The sequence below is a fragment of the Cnephaeus nilssonii genome (genome assembly GCF_951640355.1).
Source record: "Cnephaeus nilssonii genome assembly, chromosome: 12".
NCBI classification, from domain to species: domain Eukaryota; kingdom Metazoa; phylum Chordata; class Mammalia; order Chiroptera; family Vespertilionidae; genus Cnephaeus; species Cnephaeus nilssonii.
Window position 1 is genome coordinate 42,431,716 of NC_137083.1, and position 15,239 is coordinate 42,446,954.

General features: G+C 42.4%; 1 protein-coding gene across 1 annotated transcript in view; it reads right to left on the reverse strand.

Moving 5' to 3' along the window:
- LAMB1 (laminin subunit beta 1) overlaps window positions 1–15,239 on the reverse strand; it is a 67,595-nt gene that overhangs the window by 41,107 nt on the left and 11,249 nt on the right. The window contains exons 6-13 of the mRNA XM_079785902.1: window positions 12,116–12,304; window positions 11,962–12,025; window positions 7,804–8,006; window positions 5,777–5,897; window positions 4,058–4,246; window positions 3,620–3,799; window positions 3,371–3,483; window positions 1,385–1,464 (exon numbers count right to left, since the gene is read on the reverse strand). Coding sequence (XP_079642028.1) covers window positions 1,385–1,464; window positions 3,371–3,483; window positions 3,620–3,799; window positions 4,058–4,246; window positions 5,777–5,897; window positions 7,804–8,006; window positions 11,962–12,025; window positions 12,116–12,304 — 1,139 coding nt within the window. The remainder of the gene's footprint in view (window positions 1–1,384; window positions 1,465–3,370; window positions 3,484–3,619; window positions 3,800–4,057; window positions 4,247–5,776; window positions 5,898–7,803; window positions 8,007–11,961; window positions 12,026–12,115; window positions 12,305–15,239) is intronic.

Here is a 15,239-nt window from a genome sequence, read left to right on the forward strand (position 1 = left end):
CTTGCCAAATGTGTATTATGATTAATTTCTGGTAGAGCTTCATGTCTCATCTATTCAAGGAATACCAATGTATTTAACTAAAAGTCATTACATGTCATTTTCATTAATAGGCTTGGAATCTGGATAAAATAAAACGAAATGACTCTTTACACAAATCAAAATGGGAGTTCATTTTTCATTTTATGGATTGGTGAAAAATAAAATGATGATGCCAACTGCTGATGGGGATAGAGAAAAAGGTATTTTTGTAACTGGTTGGTAGAAAAATAAACTAGTACAATCTGTCTGCAGAACAACCTGACATTCTATTCAAATAAAAAATGTACATCCACATTGACTTCGAAGTTCCATCATTAGGAACCTAATCTATAGCTATATCTACATTCATCAAAATATATCTACAAGGATATTCACTGAAACATACTTAAAAAGCAAAAAGACTGGAAGTAAATAAATCATAGTACTTTCACATGATGAGGGTAGATGAACACATGCTGATATGAAAAAAGATCTCTAGATAAAAAAGCAAGTTGTGCAATTGTGTACATACATCTATTGCTTTGATTTTCAAAAAATGCCAGTAACGTTAAGTGGGAAATCATTGGCTTTTTTTCTTTGTACTTGTCTCTTTTAAAAAATAAAACCTAACATGTTATTTTAAAAGAACTGAGAAGAAAGAAATTGTAATTTTTAACACATATTCTGAGCACTATTATTGATGTCTACAGAAATACAAGAAACTGTTAACACTGGCACTACTCGGTAATGGAACTTTAGGAGAGAAAGGGCAGGATAGCTGTCAGAATTGTTTGAATTTTTTAGAACCACTAGAGGCCCGGTGCATGAAATTCATGCACGGGGGCGGGGGGGGCGGCGTTGTCCCTCAGCCCAGCCTGCACCCTCTCCAATCTGGGACCCCTCGGGGTATGTCCGACTGCGGGATTGGGCCTAAACCGGCAGTCGGACATCCCTCTCACAAGCCAGGACCGCTGGCTCCTAACCGCTCACCTGCTTGCCTACCTGCCTGATCGCCCCTAACTTGCTCCCCTGCTGGCCTGATCACCCCTAACCACCTCTGCCTTGGCCTCCGCCACCACGGCTTTGTCTGGAAGGACATCCGGAATGACCTCCAGAAGACGTCTGGTCTATCCAGTCTAATTAGCACATTACCCTTTTATTAGTATAGATGGGCATATGTTGTTTCCATAATTTAAAAAATACTGTAAAGGGAAAGAACAAAAACAAGGAACATCAACACTATTAAAACCAAGAAATATAAACATCCTATAAGGTTTTAAAGCTAACTCTTGGAAGGAATAAGTCTTTGAAAGCATTGAGACCAGAGGGTGACTGAGTACAAGCATGTAAGTGAAGTCCCACTCACCTACTGTTTAAGGCACCTCCAAAGTCACAGTCACAAGGTCGACATCCATCCAAATCGTTGCTCAAGCCCCAATGCTCTGGCTGCAGAACAAAAGATTAGACATCTAAAGGTGGATTCCTGTAATTACACAATAAACTCAGCAAGAAACAAGTAATGGCATGTTTTGGCTGTTCCGCCAAATGTTCATTTGCGCCGGAAAGAAGAAAGTCTACAAAAGAAAGGAGTACAAGTATTCTGAAATAAGGACACCCAAGCTGCAGGTCACTGGGGTCAGAGAGGGTTACACATAATTGCACGATGACACCAGATCAGGGTAGTTTCTTTGCCCTGCAAAATAGCCAATCACCATGAGGAGGTAGCAAAGATGCCAATTTTCTTCAATAGAACTACTCTGGCAGTAAGAGAAGTTTTGGCAAATGTTTGGCAGGCCTTTACATTTTTCTTAAGTTTGGTCTGCCATAAACTCCATAAAGAAAGTTTTTCAAGGATTTGTTTATGTGGAAACATAGCCTAAAAAGCAAGGACTATTTTCACAACTGAAAGGAGAAGAGATCCCAGAGTCCTGGAACCACTGGCGATGGAAATGAAAGAAATGGGACAGAATCCATATGGGGTAAAGATCTCTTATGCCTCAACATACGCATGTTTCCTAATGAGCAGGTAAAAACCGGGCTCACCATTTAAATCAGACTTCCAGAAATTTACTTTAAGAATATACCAGGATATATGCAATATGCATATTTAGTGATCAGTAGTATTTCCTCTCCCAAATTACAAAAGCAATCACAAAAATGTTATAAGAGATATAGGATAATTTTTAAAAATTACTCTAATTATTCCACCTGGAATTCAGGATGATGAACTTTTGGGTACATTTCCTTCCAGATTTTGTTTTTCTTGATGCATTGTCTTACTACATAATCAAGGTACCACTCATATCACGAGGTTGTTTTGTTTGTTTTTTTATACCACCATCAGCCTTTCCTCATGTTGCTGTTCTTTTCAGTGGCAACCAAATATCACACTGTATGAAAGCCCCCAAATTTACTTAACTATTTCCTCCCATTGTTGCTTCTAAGATTTTTGCTATGATTAATAAAAGATGCAATGACTTACTGGGTGATCATTTCATTAGATACACAATATCTAATCACTATGTTGTACACCTGAAACGAATATAATATTGTAAGTCAACTGTAATTGAAAAATAATCTTAAAAAAGATACTATGAGTCCTCTGGTGAATCCATCTTTGTCCAATTTTCTGATTCTTTCTTTAGGATCAATACCCAGAAGTGATTACTGGGTCAAAGAATATGTGCATTTCTACAGGCTACTGACACTTAGCCCCAAATTTTCAAAAATTATGAGCCAATTTGCATTTCTATCAGCAGCATATGAGTACCAGCCCCTCATTTTGTCTGCATTAGTCAGCATTCCCATTTTTTAAAACTTGTATTAATTTTGTCTGCAAAAATGGCATTTCACTGAGGTTTTCTTTTACAATCCCTAGAGTGATGGTGAATAGCTTGTCAAAATTATTCCTTAGTAGTCGATATGTCTCTCTCACATTGATGTTCCTCGGGTGAGGATAAAAAAAGTTATTCCTTAGTAATTCCTCTTTTGTGAAGTATCTACTCATTTTTTTTAAAACATATTTTATTAATGTTTTACAGAGAGGAAGGGAGAGGGATAGAGAATTAGAAACATTGATGAGAGAGAAACATCCATCAGCTGCCTCCTGCACACTCCCTATGGGTATGTGCCTGCAACCAAGGTACATGCCCTTGACCGGAATCGAACCTGGGACCCTTGAGTCCGCAGGCCGACGCTCTATCCACTGAGCCAAACCAGTCAGGGCTCTACTCATGTCTTTTAACATTTACATATAAGGGTTATGATAGAATCTACAATAGGAAAAAGCATTCTCTATTAAAACATGTCATATTCACAAACTACCCACCCAATGCAATGAGGATTTACCTACCACACACTGGTCACAATGCTGTCCTGTCACCAGACGCTTACAGTAGCAGTAACCACTCTCAGAGTCACAAGGATTCGCGCCAGGGATTGTTCCCAGAGGATTGCAAGCACAAGCTTTATTGAAGATAAAACGAAGTAAAGAAACATAAACCAAGCGAGTCCGAAGCAGGAGTCTGGATTTAGAATTGCAAAGGAGTCTGGGACTTCTGCACACATGAGAATTCCCAAACTTCTAAACGAATGTACTTACATTGGCAACCATATGGGTCCTCGGCACTTAAGCCATAGAAGCCTTCTTTGCAGATGTCACAATGTTCTCCTTCCACGTATAATTTACACCGACACTGACCAGCGATGAGCCCAGCAGAAAAATCAGTGTAACTGTCACAGATTCCCTCATTCTGAGAGCCAGCTGGGTCACAGGTACATTCTAGCAAGAACGAAAAGCACCAGGTTATACCATGTGTGTTTGTATAAATACATGTATTCCCTTGGTCTTTCAAATGTCACAAAAATAGACGCAAGAAGGCTTTACTGCCAAGTAAATTCCACTCCTGGCATCCTATACAGCAGATAAAATAAGGCTGAGTCTAATGCCCAGACTGTGGGTTCCTACAGCAGGATGGTGACTACCAAACTGTGCAAACTGAGTCCAGTAGGTCCCACCTGGTGACCAGTCCCCACTTACGTTCACAGAAGTTAGGGTCTTGGACGTCTCTCTCCGGGTGCTGATAGTAGAACGGTTTGCACTGCTCACAGCTGCGGCCCATTGTGTTGTGCTGACAGTCGTCACACACTCCTCCACTGACGTTCCCCGTGGCCAAGTAGACTGCCATGTCGAAGTGGCATGAGTTGGAATGTTCATTGCAGTTACACTCTGCGTGACAAGACCCATGTCAAGTAAAGCCTTGAAGTCTGTTCACCAATGGAGGGTGGGGGTGGCAGGAAGGAAGCTCATTTTGGAAACGAGGGATGAAGTTCAGGCAAAACAGAACAAGGAGGCACTGTGGCGAAAAGGACATCCCCACCGACGCGTCACCTGACATCCTGTGTCATGCTGGAACCTTCCAAGTGTGGACTTTAGGAAAGAAACTCAACAACCTGCCCTCCTTGGAAGACAATGGGCTACAAAACGTTGAAAACCTTTGGGGGAAAGTGCCCGCGGAAGCTTCTTGGCAGGAAGGCTGTCACTGCACGGAGGACCCCTTTGGGTCCCGCTCGGGGTGGGATGGAAGCCGTCAACCACCCCAGAGGATGTTCTAGGCAACGTGTTCCTGGCCCAGCCTGCGCGGGCTGCCAGCTTTGAGGAACGTGGTCTGAAGGCCTGATCCCCCTCCTCCCCCCTCCCACCTCCACGCCAGGCCAGGCTCTTCAGTGAGGACTGAGGTCGGCTTCAGGGCACTCTGTTCCTCCTCTAGCCTACTCGGCAGTCATCCTGGTCCAGGCCAGCTTTAATCATAACCTTCTCACTCTCTCAATCAACAATCCATGTGGATCCCTCTTATCATCTCAGTGAGGCTTAACTCAGCTTGGCCCTCACGGGGCTTTCCATTCTAGCCTCATCTCTCCCCATCCTGGAGACAGAGAATGTGTCTTATCCGCTGATGTACGCTCGGTGCCTAGCAGAATGTTGCCCTTGATACACTGGCTGAATTAAACCTTGGAATCATTTCCCAGCCTAGATGCTGTGGTGGTCACCTGATGTCCCTGGGTCCTGGTGCTCCCATGTTGTCCTTCTTATCTTAACTCCCTCCCACCTTCCCCTCCCCTTCTTCTCTTTATCTAAACAATCTTAACTATTCACCCAGGGACAGCTGGGGTGTATTACACACAAAACCTTGACCATTCCAGCCTTCACTGCTTTCCGAACTTTTAGAACAGCCCTTCTCAGTGGGGGTAGAGGCAGACACACTCCAGAGGGGAGGACAGTATATGGGAGTCACTGCGCGTGGGTGGGGTTAGCAGGGCGGTGGTGCTGCAAACACCTCTGCCCCGAGAATCCCACTGGCATGGACGGATGGAAGGAAACCAGAGGCTGCAGCTGGGCTGGCAAAGGAACAAGGCCAAACCCTCTACGCCATAGCCCAACCTTAACAACCTACCAGGCCACGTTTTCCTTTCATTTTTCTCGCCTGGGCATCTGGCCTTCAAAACAGGTACAATGTCAGGGACAACATCGTCATCTTCTACTGAATTTGCTAAACACATAGGTGCTGCTCAGTAAATAGTAATTTATTAATTTAATTGTGTGAATACTGGTTTCCTAAGAGTATCGGGGTAAAGCTGGGAAAAGGGCAGTAACTCTTTTCTTTTTTTCTCAAAATAGTGTACTATCACCTTATCTCTTAGCAAAAGATGGACACTGGTGTCTGAATTGACTCAAAATGTCCCTCTGGCTGAAACTTACTTTTACAGGCATGGCTGTTTCGACCTTCAGCTGGTCTCCAGGGTAAATCATGGTAGAAGTCCATGCACAGTTCACAGTTCAAGCCCTTGGTATTATGCCTGCACATGCAGTGGCCATGCACCTTGAAAGTTGTAAAAACAGGAAAGAGCAGAGTAAGAGGTATGCCAATGGCTAGATTTTTCCACGATCAATGGAAAATATAAACCCCTTTTCATACCAAGTCTAAGCTCTAGTGCACCACAGTGGCTCCTCCCCACAGTGAGTTCCATCTATTTTGTTGATGGCTATAACACTCATCTCTAGGAACTGTTCCTACTAGATAATGGAAACTCAATACATATTTTATTAAAGTATCAATGGAAAAAAGCCAGATGAATGAAAATAGTAACTTGAGAATATTTTAAAAACCAAAAAACTAGTTACTTATGAGTTAAAAAATGTATTATGATAGAAATCAATGAAAGTTATAATGGAGAATTAAATTATACACACCATTTGGGAACAACTCACATTACTGCAAGTTTTACCACTTATGCCATATAAAAGGTATTTGTTTGCTTGTTTTGTTTACTTCTGGCACAGCATTTAAATTTTTTTCAACCAATTATTTTACATTCTTCCTTTTACATTTATTTTTTTCCTTTTAAGAAAGGAAATATAAAAACCTCAGAAAAACATACACATTATTTTGCTTTATGAGGGCCCATGATGCACTATTTTGCATTATGTTACTGCAAGGCACACTTAAGACCCTGAGGCACATAAATCATAAGTTCTTCCAGCCTACCCAATGTGCATGTATGCAGGCATCTCACCTTAACACTAGTCTCTACAGAATGGAATTCGGGAACAGGACAGACAGGTCCACCCTGCACCCACTTTGACAGGAATGCAGTTAGCAGAAGACTAATATCATGTCATTACAAGGTGGTTTCAAAGAGACTGAAAAATAGCTCCAAAGTACATACCACAGGACTCTACAGTTTCTGAATAAACAGTCCAATGTATTGCGAGATGCATGATAGTGACATGACTGCAAGACATTAGCTACACACCCAAAATGCTACAGTGAAAGTAAATATAATCTTGACAGGGTTCTCTGATGTCGCAACAAGATTAGGATAAATCCTCCCTTTAGGCTCCGTTAAAAAGTCAACTTGATGCAATAACTTCTCACTAGAGTAAAGGGAAGGCGAGTTTTAGACAGTCAAATGCACTCAACCCTGCACCTTCTTCGAGGGGAACTAATAAGCTTTGAAAAGGCAAACAGCAAGCCGTCAAGGCCCAGCCTTCTTCGGGAAGGGAGGCCCGCGGTCCAGAGGAGGGAACCCTGGGGCAGACGGGGTTTGAATTTCCATCTGTCACATACTTATTTAGGGCCCTCTGGCAAACTCAATCCCGTCTCTTGTAATAAGGATAGTTGGTTTAATAAATCCTGTCTGGCTTTAACATCATATGGGTCTACAAGAATTATCATTGCACTTAGAAAACTGGTAAAATACTCTACCTTAATCCATTTTGCAAATCACCCAAATCCTCAATTTTTAAAAGTACATAATTTAGGAACACAGGGAAAAGAATGAAACTAGAAGATATAAAGAAACAAAGTCCATTTAATTCCTAAATGATACTCTGTGGTTCTAGGTTCAAATTTCCAATTTCTTTGGACGGGGATCAATTTCTGCCTTCCATAGAGACTGGAATGCTTGTGACTTTTAACCTCCCCTAAAGTAAAGGAAGCTGTATTGCTAGAGAACATTTTAATATTTGCTGATTGAAGTATCTACTGTAGTATCAGCCCGTAGGGACAATCTCCAAAAATGAATGGTGTCTATGAGCCGTCCTTATACCCTCACAGTCCAAGAAAGTCGGCAAAGGGAAAATCAACTACGCTGCAAAGGCCTCATCTACGTCTGGAAAAATAAAACCCCTAGAAAATACGAAAGGCTCATGGTTAAGTCCAGCTTCCACTCTTCAGATTCACCTGTGTACTAGTAAGTAGAAAGCCGCACGGAGCGTTTGCTTACCATCCCTTCCACCTCTTCGTCGACTCCGTCCACAGGGGCGCATTCGCTGGCATGGCCGTAGCAGAAGCAGTTTCCTCGAACCACCATATCATAAACTGCATAGTAGTACTTCTCCCGGATTTCCATTCTGGAATCCAAAAGGTTGTCTCCCAAAGTATGTAGCTTCACAAACTTGATTCTCAAGTTGGTGATTTTTAAGAGATCTACAAAGGCCGCCAAGAAGATGAAAAGTCTGATCAAACAAGCAAGATTTCTTTTGCAGTTACCCATCTTTTCTCTTTACCGAAAGGCATGACAAACTCAAATGGCTTGTTGTCAAGTTTACCCTCCTTGTCTGATCTAGGTGATCACAGAGTCAAGTTTAACATAACGGGGCAGTCTCTGGAAGACAGAAAGGCTACAGCCTTCCTATTAGTTTAATGAGAACGTTTGCTCTGTGACGGATTTGTGTGCAGACTGATGTTTCAGGAAGAATGGAAGAGCGGAGACATTTACGACTGCGGTAGCATAGCTGTCAGAACCCACTGGCACACAGTAATCTAACCACTGCAATGCCATCTGGTTCCTGTAGCAACCAGTGCCAGCCTCAAAACCAGAAAATTCCATGCAGGTGGGAAAGGGTTTGTCAAAGCACCCCAAATTCTCATTAACATTAGTGTAAGACAGTTAGAAAGGAACATACAGGGTGGGGCAAAAGTAGGCTTACAGTTGTTCATATAGAAAATAACACAATAATTAATAAATTATAACACAAGTATGAACTCTGTGTTTTGCGTACTCACAACTGTAAACCTACTTTTCCCCTACCCTATATTTCTGTGTTTATTTTTGGAGAGGTAAATGCTACCTGAAATTTCCCGCCATTTAGATGTATTCCAAGTTACTAAAATAGATTTAACACTATAGGATAACCACACTCCAGACTATCTTAACCAAGTTTTGAAGCAACCTGACGATGTATAACTTTCTTTGTCCTAGTTTTACAATACAAACTTGGCAATATAATTACCAATAAAATACAGTGGCAGAAGGATAAAGCTTAGTATTAGCATGGTGGGGCAAATTATTTTTTTCTCAATTTCTCTTATTTTATCTTCTTTTTCCTGGGTCTGTAGATCTCTGCTGATTATAGAAGCTGGGCTGCCAGGTGCATTCTACAGTAACTTGATAAACCAAGAGCCATTCACCTTCTGATGGGTGTTTTCATTAATTACTGAGTCGCTCTTGCTACAGTGGACCCCACAAGATTGATTGTTCCATCTGCCCTCCCACTTAGCTCTGTAGCCTGGAACTGCTCCTAAGCGTTCCTTTCATTTCTGCTGATGCAGCCTTATTTCCCCCCAGCCTCATAATTCACAACACAAGGCAAGAGGGAATCGGCCCGGCCCATCAGATACTTTCAAAGCCTAAGTACAATTTTAAATACTTATAATATATGCACAGCTTACAATAGAGACGATAGAAAGAGCCGTGGGTTGAAAGAGAAAGTCCATGACTCCATGCATTGAAGTTGGGCTCTTTGTAAAATCAAAAACTACACAGAGAAACCGAATGGAATTTATGAATGCCAACATTTCCTCCTGCACAAATGCTCCTGCGTAGACAGAGCACAAGCGCCCATTGACGAGGCCAAACAACCACCGTGAAGAGCAGCTGGAGTATTTAGAAACCCTTGAACTGACCTTTGTGGAAGCCCTTGGAAGAGCAAATACACTTCCCCCCACTCTCCCTCCATATTTAACAGCAACTGAGTCCCGCATTGACTGCTGTTCCAAGAGGCAAAAATCACTTGTGAAGTGAGTCTCAAAGGTCTCAACAATAGAAACAACTAAAGAGCTATTGTTCCCTTGATTACAAAGTAAATCCAAAGCATGAACAGCTAAAATGGATGCGTCTTCGATGTAGAAATAGATTTTCTGATGCTATTTAACAACAGAAGACAACAGAATTATAATGGCAACACATTCCCCAAGTCCCACAAGTTTCACCTAAAAAGCAGGAGACCGTGAGTCCTTCTAGGGACATGGCATTGGGGTCCGGGGGTGGGGGTGAGGGGTCATAGGAGCCCAGGCAGACATTTCTCACAGCTGGACTCAGAGCGGGGAGGGCAGGCCTCACAGCTCACTCAGAAACAGCACAGGGCTGGACGTGCCACTAAGTATGTTTTACCACAGCATGAAAGAGCAAATGGCAGATCAGAGACAGTCTGGGCCACATGTGAATTAAGTTAAGTGGGGAAACAGCAGTCTCCTGGCAATTTCCCCTGGACTTCTTCCATTCTTCTCCTCGTGCTTCAAGCTGGGGGTTCCGTGGGGCAGGGCCGATTAAACAGGGCCATGCCCAGCTGGGAGATAAGGATTGCCCTGCCCCCCGCCACCTGCCTGCATGCAGCTCAGCAGTAGGAGCGGGAGCCTCACCCTTTCACGCTGACCACGGACCAGGTCTACACAAGACCTAAGCCACAGCTGACAGCAACAACAGCAGCAGCGCAGCTTCAACGCACCGAATACTTTCTATGCTTCAGGCATGTTGGTAGGCGATTTATACACATGAACTCATTTTCCCTCCCTAACAGCCCTAAGACCAATATTACTCTCTCCATTTACAGATGAAAAAACAACAACAAAAAAACAGAGGCTTTAAAAAGTTTTAAACAAATGACTTGCCCCAGGTCACAAAGCTATAATATGCTGGCACTGGGATTAAAACACAAATCTGTCTGACTCCAAAGCCCATTCTTGTAATTAGTGCATATTCTGCCTCCCAAAAAGATCTAAAGGTAATTCTGAAAAAAAATCATAAGCATGGCTATTGAATGCTGCAAAGAGCTCTGAACTGAGAGTCCTAACTTAGGGGTTTAGGATCTGACATTATTTAATGTCACCTCTCTCTGTGAGCTTGTTTACTCAACTGTAAAATAGAAACACAGCCCCAGCCAGTTTGGCTCAGTGGATAGAGTGTCAGCCTGCGGACTGAAGGGTCCTGGGTTCGATTCCAGTCAAGGGCACATGCCCGGGTTGCAGGCTCGAACCCCAGTGGGGGACATGCAGGAGGCAGCCAATCAATGATTCTCTCTCATCATTGATGTTTCTCTCTCTCTCTCACTCTCCCTTCCTCTCTGAAATAAAAATATATTTTTTTTAAAAAAGGGGAAATACAACCCTCACCTTATTGAACATAATGAACATGGCTGAGACTTCTGATTTCATTCACTCTTCTTTCTTTTCTCCCTCTGACATAAGAGCCCTAGTCAGAAGTGTGAGAGCGCATAGCCATCTAGCTAGAGTTGTTCTGCAGTGTAGCCTGCAGTACAGCCATGTGACCAATTGTGGCCAATGGGATGTGAATAGAAGTGATAATAGCTTCTGTGTCACGTGCCCTTCACTTCCTCCCCTCTTACAGGTTGGGACAAAGCCATTGGTTCAGTTCTAACTATGTGGACAAATAGAATAAGACAGAAGGAACCTGGGAACCTGGGTGACCTACTGGCTAGGGTTGCCAGATTTAGCAATAAAGATACAAGATGCTCAGTTAAATTGAATTTCAGATAAACCATCATTTTTTTAGTATAACTATGTCCCAAATATCACATGGGACATAGTTATACTATGGGGTATACTTGTACTAGTCACAAATATTACATAGGACATAGTTATACTAAAAAACTAACTCATTGTTTATCTGCAAGTCACATTTAACTGGGGGTCAGTTTGTCTTTTATGTAGTGAGCCTCTTCTCTGAAAATCCCTCTGGGTGATTTTGTCAGAGAGAAATAACCTTTCATTTACTTGAGCCACTGTATTTTTGGGGGACACTTTGTTACAACAGCTTAGTGTGTGTGTGTGTGTGTGTGTGTGTGTGTGTATTTACACACACATATACATATATTATACTGAGCAAAAAAGGTATTATGACAAGCATAACTGCTTGAGTATTATGACATAAATCTTTTACTCTTATCAAAATGTATTACCCATCAACGAGGACTTTGATTACTGCCAATTTCGAGAGTTTCTGGTAGGGTTTTGCAGAGAAAAAAAAGAAATGAAGAGGGTGGATTTAGCACTGAATATTTAGATTCTGGGTAGCAGTGCTCTGGCTAAGAGTTCTTCCATGATTGCTATTTTCCATCAAACTTTTATTTGAAAACAAGCTTACTCTGTATCCTTGGACTATAAGGATCATCTATTTTGAAAGCAGGATCTAAAGCACGAAATATCACCTAGAAATAGAGAGAAGAGTAATTGGTATTTCTGCAGTGATCAAAAACTAGATTTGCAAGTAGAATGTAATACAAAAAGGGCAAACAAACCTCTCCTTCTGTTGAGGGTTCAATGTCAGAATATCGGGAATCACAAATTACATCATCAACGTTCTTCATGGGGCCCGTTGAGATGCCCGGAAACGAGCTCTCACAGTCATAAGCAAAGTATCTGTACACGCCCCAGGTTCTCCCAAAGTCCGACGATCGTTCTATCAGCATAGCAGCTGGGCGGAATGTCTAAAGGCAGGGCGGAAAAGGCTCATTTGATTTTTTTTTTTAATTTCAAATGAAAATAACACTCAACTGTGTGCCACAACCATGAATGCTCGTGGTTGGCATTGCAGACAATAGCTGGATTTCAAGTACTTCAAGCTGTTCCGCGGAACCTCTTCTTGCAAGGAAAGTGTCTGGCCTCTAAATTTTGCACTTTCTCCCACCCTACCAAAGACGAGTAAGCTGTTTCTCTTTAGAAGCTGATTACAAACAGGCCTTAATAGCCGACAAGTTTTGATACATTTAGTCACCAGGCCCATAGGATGACTGGTTAGTTTGAGTGCTGCTTCTTTCAATCTTTCACTTAATTATTCAACAGCTGTGTCATGACTACTACTCGGTACCACACACTGGTCTATATGCTGTAGACAGTCCGATGAGCTATCAATATGGATATAAATCATTTACAACACAATACATCAAACACCACAGTAGAGTCACATGTGGTGTGCTTTGGGAAAACCAGAGGAAGGAATTACTAACTCAGGAATCTGGGGAATCCACTCCGAGCTATACACCCAAAAGAACTGAAAACAGGGACTCAGATTGATATTTGTACATGAATGTTCATAGCAGCATTATTCACAACAGCCAAAAAGTAGAAACAACTCAAATGTCCATCAACAAATGAATGAATAAAAACTATATACATACAATGGAATATTATTCGGCCATAAAAAGGACTGAAATTCTGATATTTCCTACAACACCAATGAGCCTTGAAAACATTATAGTAAGTGAAATAAGCCAGGTACAAAAGAACAAATATTTCATTTACGTGAAATGTCTTGAATAGGCAAGTACACAGAAATAGGTTAGAGGTTTTCAGGGGTTGTAGGGAGGGATCAATAAGGAGTTACTGCTTAATGGGTACAGAGTTTCTATTTGGGGTGATGAAAAGTTCTGGAAATACATAGTGGTGATAGTTACACAATGTTGTGACAATACCTAATGCTACTGAACTGTACACTTAAAAGGGGTTAAATGGGCAGAGTAGGAAGGAATTCGTTTGCCATGCTAAAGGGTTTACTTTATCTTTATGCAATGAAAGGGAAACAGATTTAACTGGATAAAATGAAATGATCAGATTGCACTTTAGAAAAATAACTCTGTGGCAGAGATACTGGACATGGAAAAAAATTAGACAAGGAAACCAAGAGATAGAAAAAAGATGAAGGTCTCAGGCCTAAACAGTTTGAATACAGATAAAGGGATGGAATTGACTACTGAAAATATAGTGAAAGTAAACTATACTGAATTGCATTTGGGGATCAATTAGATTTCAGTGGAGAGGAAGGGAGAAGAAAGAAACACAGGTACCTGAGCTTGGGTAGCTGTGGGGACTGTGCTGCTAATAACAGACACAGAAGAGATGTGAAGGCATTTGGTTTTGGACTAATGACATGTGAGGCATCCACATGGTGACGCCCACTGGACAATTGAAAACAGTTGTCTGGCACACAGCTGCAAGGATGGAGCTTGAAACATGGATTTGGGAAACACTGTCTACATACAATATTTAAAACCTCCAAATAAATAATTTCTCTCCACAAAGCAATGGGCAAGCCCTAGCCAGTGTGGCTCAGTTGGTTGAGTGTCGTCCTGTGCACCAAAAGGTCGCTGGTTGAATTCCTGGTCAGGACACATGCCTGGTTTCAGGCTCAATGCCGGGAGGGGGCGTGGGGGGAGGAAGGGCATGAAGGGGGCAGCCGTTAATGTTTCTCTCGCTCCCTCTAAAAAAAACAAACACACACACACACACAAAAATGGGCAAGATAAAAGAGAGCCAGCAGGTGCTCCAGGGAAATGCATCAGCAAAGGGCTAGACAAGGAGAGTAGTGCCTTGAACTTTAATTATATTATTTCATTTAACATTCTGTTATGGACTGAATCGTGTCTTCCCAAAATTCTTATGTTGAAGACCTAACCCCCAGGATCTCAGACTGTGACTGTACTTGGAGGTAGGGGTCTTTAAAGGGATAAGTGAAGTGAAATGAGGCCATTACAGTGGGCCCTAATCCATCACGACTGGTGTTCTTACAAGAAATTAGGCTACAGACACGTAGAGAGGGAAGACCATGTGCAGACACAAGGAGGAAGACAGCCATCTGTAAGTCAAGGAAAGAAAAGGCCATAGAAGAAACCAACTCTTCTCATAAGTCAGCCCTTCTTTAACCCTGACCTCAACAAGAAGCCCCCAATGTTGTCCCAGGCTCTCCTTTGCCATTTCCGCTGGACTCCCTCCCTGAAATACAGGTCTCAATTCCTTGTCAATTGTTCCCTATTTCCTATCAAGTTCACATTCCTCAGCAAGGAGTCAAGGTCCTTCTGTCATCTTACTTCCCTTCCTCCCCTCACGACCCAAAGCAAATCTACACTGTACGTGCTGAACAAGCCTTGCCAGGAGAATCCCACCAGCCGAGCTGTGTTCTTAGACTATTTCCTCTGCCCAGAAGGGCTCCTGCTTCCACCTCCTCCCACTGAAATCCTGGGACTACTGCCTAAGGTAGCGGTCGCCAACCTTTCGGACCTCACGGACCACCAGTGGTCCACGGACCACCAGCTGGTGACCGCTGGTCTAAGCCACCCAGTGTGTGGTACTTTGGATGGCAGCCCTAGGGAACTACTTTGGCCTCACAACACATTAGTCTTACAGATGAGGAAACTGAGGCTCAGAGATATCAACTGACTTGCTAGCTATCGGCAGAGCTTAGATTCAAATCCAAGCTGAAGACCAAACCTATCTTTCTGCCTCAGTAACTAACAGCATAATAGAAGACTGAAAATGGATGTCAGAGAAGAAGGAACAAGAAGATAGAAATCCTGGAAACTGAGGCAGGACAGAGGTTAAGGGGGGTGTGGTGAACAAGGTCAACTGGAAATAAGAGATGAATCAGGC